General features: G+C 36.9%; 1 protein-coding gene across 1 annotated transcript; it reads left to right on the top strand.

Annotated features, from left to right (window-relative positions):
• The first annotated feature begins 1,009 nt into the window (after positions 1–1,009).
• On the top strand, positions 1,010–6,825 carry cxcl12a (chemokine (C-X-C motif) ligand 12a (stromal cell-derived factor 1)). Its single transcript, XM_008429732.3, has 4 exons — positions 1,010–1,156; positions 2,496–2,613; positions 3,903–3,986; positions 6,482–6,825. Exons 1-4 carry the CDS (start codon positions 1,090–1,092, stop codon positions 6,507–6,509), a joined length of 297 nt encoding a protein of 98 aa, XP_008427954.1. The 5' UTR covers positions 1,010–1,089; the 3' UTR covers positions 6,510–6,825.
• Positions 6,826–7,621: the final 796 nt, after the last annotated feature.

Here is a 7,621-nt window from a genome sequence, read left to right as displayed (position 1 = left end):
GAGACAGGTGGACTTTATTTATAAGTTGACTTCTGAAAGCAGTTGATTGTGTTTGGTTAGATTTAGGATTGTCAGAGTAAATGAGGCAAAGTATAAATGCTTGCTACAAGTTTTAGATTTTATTTTAAAGTATTTTTAGCTTCCACCTAGCAATTACGTGCAGCCACGTGTTGGTTTTGTCACATACGAAACCCGCAGCAGTGAGTGACTGTGACCTGACTAAGTCTAGAAAAGTTTGAGGAGGTATCAATACTTTTGCAAGGCGGCGTATTATGCACGCTTAAGTATGCAGTGTGAAGCATTTGTAAAGGAAGATGAAAGACAAACATCTGAAGACTAACATCTGCATCCCGTTTAATGCTCCAATCACACCTTAAACACCGACATTCTGCAAGCACCCACTCCCATACAGGCACATGCACACATTGGAATATTTTAACACGGTTTTACTAAGCCAGTTCTTTAGGAATTCACTTAAACTGAGAGCAATTTAGTTATTTATTATCCTGAAGCTGATAGGCGCCAGTTTGTTGGTTCACCACATTTTATGTTTTAGAGTGATCAAAGTAAGATAGCGCCTATTCAGTAACACTTAAATATTTTAATTATTTTGGGATGCTGATGTTCACGTGAACACAAATCAACACGATTCAAGTATGTTTTCTGGAAGTTTCCCTTGTTTCTGGTCTGTATTTATATTTTTCAATGTGTTTTATTTTTTATTCATTTAATTTACTTTTTTTTTTTTTAAGCAAATACATATGCTAAGAACTCTACTTTACATCCCCCCTGAAAAGAAAGTTGTCATCAAGATGCATTTTAAATCTGGTCACCTAATGCAAAAATAGCATGTAAATCACTCTAATTCTGCTGGTACTCTACATTACGATATCTTGATATGGTTCGTTTATTACTCCGCGTGTTCCGTTTGGTGACTTTTACTTTTAAATCTACCGGAAGCCGTCTCTTTTTGTCGGTGTGGCTTGACTGTGGTGCGTAATTTAGCTCTCCGCCAGGGTCCCCACTGCCACAGTTCCTCTGGACTTTACTCTGAACAGGATCGGGTCGCGGAGATTTTAACGCAGAATCATGGATGTGAAGCTACTGGCCGTCGTGGCTGCACTGACAGTGGTGATATACTCACCTCCATCTGAAGGTACAATTGCTTAATTGGGTTCCGTTTGATCTTTAATTTGCTGATTTTTTTTAGGAATCTCCAAGTTATTTAGATTAATTTTAAATGTTCACAAAATAGTAGAAATTAAAATGCATGTAAGTGCACCAAAAAGTGTAATTTACTTGATTTTTTTTATACATTGTTGCTGTTGTTAAAGATAAACAGAAATGTTAATTGAATTCACATTTCTGATAAATGTGAATTCCCCGCTTTTTAAGTGTATGTTTAGTGCAGCTTTTATAATGCTAAACCATTAATTCCTATTTTAACTTTTAGTTGTTTATTTAATGAGCGTGTGGGTTGATCAAGCGTGGAGGGGTACATTTTTATGCCGTGCGTAAAAGCGCCAACTCTCCACACATGTGGCTGTGGCAGCAGGAGAAAACAAAATCCCCGTTTGATCACTAGGTATCTTATCATGGCCCTCTTTGTTTTTCTTTAATTACGCACAAGTGAAGCGTTACGAGCGCTAGTCAGCGCGGCGTCACCGGTCACCCCGTATGTCGACTGATACCCTGTTATTATCATAACAGCACCCCTTAGATCAGGTGTAAAACATAATTTGCATAGGATTTAATCTGTTGCGACACATTCAGCCATCTGCTGCTCCGCGGCGTGAAATTTGGCTAGTTTTAACTAATCTTTGCATACGGACAAAAGGTCATTGAAGCATTTCCGTTTTAATTCCATCAGCCCCCTATGCACGGAGTTTACTTAATTTTAGTAAGCACAATTTTCCATTTAAATTTGAGAACACGTGCTGTATTTATTTTTCCACGTAGATCAGCCATGAACGTTTACGCATAAACAGGAAGCCTAACGCTGTAACGGAATGCCCTTTTATCACAGGAGACCACACAGTGCAAGACTACGCAAAGACCTCTGCATTTTTGCATCCTGATGCTTCCTCTGCGTGAAATCAAAACACGAATCACTGATGGGGAGGACTGAATGTTTTTCAGAGGTGGTCATCACGCAGATTTCGTGACCCTGTAGGAGGAAAAGTAATGAGCTGTAAAAATGAAACAGAACAATGCCTGGCATGTTGGTTTTTCAGCTGATTGGAATACTCCACTCTTGCTTCAGTTTGTTAGTCCATCAAAGAGTGATTTTACTGTGTTGTTTTTTTTTTTCCTGAATAACTTTCAGGCTATCTATTGATCTAGTAAATGTTTTTCTTCTTTCTTCTTTTCAACAGGACATCTATAATCTAAAGTTTCCTGATGCAATCATTAGTTTAATCTTTTATCACTTGCTGTAAAGACCCTTTCCTGTAAATTCTGTCGCAACTGACTTATCTCCGCCATTGCTTTCTCAGCAAAGCCCATCAGCCTGGTGGAACGATGCTATTGCCGTGCAACCATTAACACCCTCCCGAAAGGTTTGATCCGAGAGCTCAGATTCCTCCACACTCCTAACTGCCCCTTCCAAGTGATGTAAGTGGGGTATTTTTTTAATTATTGTTATTATTTTTATTAATGATGAGTTCAAAGTCAAATAGTTTTCTTACTCCACTATGAAAACTCAGTCAGTTTTTCTTGTCTTCGGGTATTTCTCACCATCAATCTCGGACAAGTGACAGGCCAGAGAAAGGAGTTGCGCATGCATATGTACACACACACACACACACACACACACACACACACACACACACACACACACACACACACACACACACACACACACACACACACACACACACACACGCCCCTCTGTCACTCGCTCACACATACACTCAAAAAAAGTGAAACGTTTGTACAACTGGCTCACTGAGGCATCCACAGGAAGCGATCCTTTAGAGAAGGGTTTGGGGTGACAATTTAGAGAGAAATACAGTTTGGTTTTTAGCAGGAAACAATTAATAAGGGCGTTTGTTTATTCTTACAGTTTTGTAGGTGATTTATTGACGACTGCAAATTGCACTGAAAGCACAAAATGATCTGTTAAGCAAGTAAATCCGCAGCCGTCTGTTTGCTAAACTAAAAAACTGTACAGCCGAAACTACCAATATGAATTTTAGATTATTCAATCTAAAATCATCCCAAAGAAAATGTTCCAGCTTTCTTTTCTTGAGGCATCATTGGTTGTCTTTACTTGCAGGAGGGTTTGACCGTTTGTTTTCTGTGATTGATACCCAAAATGTGGTTTAACTTTTAAAAAACCAAAACATAATTTGATATTTTAAGCTGTTGTTTGCATCTTAAATCAGCAATTAGCATGATTAGAATTATCGTGTGATGAAATACACATCCTTACATTAAGACTTCAGATTTCCAAAAAGCTACCAAACTGTTTTAATCCAGCGTACTCCACGAGAGAAAATACCTTTGATCTTCTCAATTCATCTTTACTGCTGTGAGGTTCTCACTAGTCAGGACGGGCCAAGCTGTGAGTTGACTCAAAGAGCAAAGGAGCCCATAAATATCACCCAGTTTGCTTAAAAAGAGATGCATCCTTCATCTTGGTAATTTTGTTTACCTTGCATGAGACATTTCAATCGAATTTGTTGAATCTACACCAGCAAACCTAATTTATTAACACTATCTCAGGTCACAGGAATTTCTGCAAAAAGCTTTTTGTTTGCCTGGGTCAAGCTAACAAGACCATGTTAATTTAGTCTGTTTGATAAGAGTGTTAAAATACCCACTGCTGATGCTGATTTGGTTTATATAACTATTTTACTTTTTGGAAAAAAAGAAAAATATATCTTTCTTTTTCCAATCAGTGCCAAGCTGAAGTCAAACAAGGAGGTGTGTTTGAACCCAGAGATGCGGTGGCTGAAGAATTATCTGAAGAACGCCATCAACAAGTGAGTACCAGCAATACACAATACACATTTCCGTCTGCAGCTGTTGGGGTTTAACTTGTAGCTCATTTGATGTGCCGTCAACTCACTTCAGATTGGGAGACTTAAAGCAGAAAACACACAAATGCGCATCTAGACAAGCCATTGAGAGATTTTTGTTGGAAAGACAGGTTTCAATTGCTCAAACTCAAAACGTGCAGCTACACGACCGAGTAGGAGTATGAGCTAATTCCACTTTAGCACAAAAGCTGTGGTTTGATGAGGGACAAGAAACCCACTTTCTAAATCTCATTCAGTTGAATCTGATGGGGAAATCAGTTAAAATATTACACTTGTCTCAGTTATTAAAAAAAGCAACACTTCTTTGAGTTGAAGACCTGTGAACTTGTTACAACAACATGACAAGAAAGGTAATCTAATTGAACATGTCATTTAATTAAAAGAACAATTCAGTTTTATACTTTTATTCTAGACGGTGAACTGAAATATGAACTTTAAAATCAATGGCGTCCTTAGGTTCATGTTTCCATCAATTAGGAAAGAAACTGCGCCATATGGGCCTAGGAGAAAATACATTTATAAATAAGACGTGTTTAGAAACAGAATTTGACCAATTTTATTACTTTGCTGTCATTAACCATACAAATCAACAGAACAACATAATGCAATCAATAAAATACAAAATGTACAAAAAAAAAAAAAAGCTATACTCTAACACACTCTCGCATCTTTTTAACTGCACCCATAACTTGACGGATGTACTCACAGTTCTGCAGTCAGGCTGGCTAAGGGGGGATTTCTGAGACCTCGATTTGCAACGTGTGAACTGCTGACTGCATAACAGAAAGCGGCTTGCATCAAGAACAGATCATACCCTGTTTACAACAGATCAGAACCGAATGTGTTTCCAATTACACATATTGCCAAAGGGGAGTAGAAAAGGATAAACTTTTTTAAAATGTGAGAAATGCAGAAACCCGAACCTCATTCATTGTGCTGCTCTACTAAAACAATTATGACTTGTTTTTTCATTAAATAAAAAGCTATCCCAAGTTGAAGATGTATGCTATTATATCGTTTCTGCAGCTGGATATGAACATTTTTTTTTAATTTAATAGTATGTAAAAGTGTAAGACCAAACATGCTGTTAATCAAATGCTAATAAAAAAATGTTTGAAATGCCTGATGTTTAGTTCTTAATTTAAAATGGTTAAAAAAAAAAAAAAGGATTTACAGTGAGACAGCTTTTTGTTTTTGACAGTCTGGAACAAGATTTATTCAGCTTCTTGCACAAATAATCATTCATTTTTTTCAAGTTGGTGTTTATTGCTTAGAAGTCAATTTTAAATTCTTTAAGAGGCACCTCAAAGCTTAATTTTTGGCTCACTATTAATCAATATCTGCATACCACCCACTTCCTGCATCCCCTCCCCTTGGTCAGATTATGGAGTGCAATAAAAGCTCTTCATTTGAAGACCATGTCAGTTTTATATTATGTATAAGAAACAATGTGGTGCTGTAACCAATGTACAATTTAATTCTTGATTTTTCTAATTTATTTTTATCTGACAGTAACTCATTGGGATGAAACAGGTGACTGATTTTAAAGAGTGACTGCAAATGCTAAATGCATAGACCAAAATTATTATATTATATTTTAGCAGCAGCAGTGTAGCCAGTGTTACTTTCCATTTTCAAATACAATCATTTAGATCATTTTTGGTATTAATACCATGTGTGGTGTACCATTGTACACATTCAAAAGATTTTTCTTTTGAATGTGTAGACAGCAGAAACAGACAGAGACACAAGCGGTTTCAGTCATCATTCACACCATAACTCCATTAAGTGTTTGTGTCAGTCTTCCCCGCCTCGAGACTGTAAAACCAGGAGAAACTCACCATGCGGCCACAAGCCACTGAGTCAGTGTATCCATTATACCAACGATTAAATGGGTCACAGGAAGTCGTAATTGTTTTACTTGCATACACGCAAGGTTAGGAATGAGCACTTGACTAAACTCAGGGATGCTAAAAACCACCAAAGATGTGTAGAAAATGCTTTAATCATACATTTATTTGCTGATGAAAGGATTTCCTGGAAAATCTTTTTTGAGGAGTTTAGAATTTTGCAGTGTTATGTATTTTCATGTCCGTGTTGAATGATCAATTAGGCAATCCCAGCTCATCCAAAAATGCTGCTGCTGTAGTCCTGACCAACACTGAGTGTTTTTTCCAGGAACTCAACAAAACACAAAGAGGCAGCATTTAGTTTCTGCTCTTCTCGTATCTAGAATTCCTTGGAAATTGTTTTAAGATAGCATTTGAACACTTTTTGTAATGCAGTGTGTACATTTAATGTAATTTCCTTTATTTTTGTTTCTTTATTACCTTGTGAAAACTTTTAAATTACCTTGTGTATAAATAATTATGTACAAACACGCTTGCCTTATAGTTTTAATAATTATCCTCATAGTATTTTTTTCTTTTCTATTCCAGGATGAAGAAATCCAAGGAGGCCAACTAACATCTCTGCAAGAGATCCTCCTGAGTCACTGCTGAGGATTTTGGCCTTCGTCACATATATAAACATAAATCGAAAGATCTTCTGGTATGTCATACAGCACTTATGTTAGCTGCTCTGCTGCAGCCTTTTTGCATGGATTGAATCTCCAACTCTTCATCATGAGCAGCAGTTCCTGGAATTATCTTGTTCATCGCCACTTTTAACAAATATCTTTAGTGCAAAGTGCCAGTATATCTGAGTGTATGTTTTGCTAAATACATTGTATATATTTTTTTGATTTTCCATTTAACAGTAAAGAGATATTTTTTAAGATTCACTTGTCCCTCTGGCCATGTCTGTCATTAAAGGAAAAAAAGGGCTCTAAGTGTGAGGGATGTATGTCTCAACATCTCCTATTTTTGTCAACCAGGAAATTCAGCCAATTGTAAACATGCGTATCCTGATGGTTTGTGATGAATGAGCGGTTCCTTATCCAAAAATAAAAAAACAACAACAACAACAACAAAAAACAAGCTAATTGGCACCAAGGAATTTCAGTGGGTGCCAGCTACTCCTTGACTAAACATAAGATGTGTGTAAAATCCTAATAACAAATTTCAATTCATGTTGGTAATGGAACTTTGGAGACCTATAAAGATGAAACATTTCCTCCGACTGCGATTATGTAATTTATCCACTTGTGCTTTTTTCTTAATTCGTGGCAAATAAAAAAGACAAAACAAAAGAAAACAAAACAAAAAACATCTGGTTTCCAAAAAAGTTTTAATTGAGCAGCCTATAAATTAAAATGTACTGGAACCATAAAGTTGAATCAGTTAACAAGAAGCCAGGAGAACAAATCGCAATGATCCCTAGTCACATCTGGCAGCCTTTGTGTTTCCGTTTGGTTTGTGTTAAACAAGGATGCATAACAGTTTCTCCACTGGCAGTTAACACAGAGAGAAACACTGTAGGCTGGACAGGAAGCAGTACTAAAATGTACATGAATGTGACTACCTACAACCGCCACGCATGTAGCAATGCACTTTAAATGTGATGTATTCCTGTGTGGACAGAAAACTTTTCTAACCGTGCCTATGTACGTCTGTCTTAGTTTTTTTGTTTTTTGAGTT

This window comes from Poecilia reticulata, chromosome 15 (assembly GCF_904066995.2).
Source record: "Poecilia reticulata chromosome 15, P_reticulata-male-v2, whole genome shotgun sequence".
NCBI classification, from domain to species: Eukaryota; Metazoa; Chordata; class Actinopteri; order Cyprinodontiformes; family Poeciliidae; genus Poecilia; species Poecilia reticulata.
This window is presented reverse-complemented; position numbering and strand designations above follow the sequence as displayed.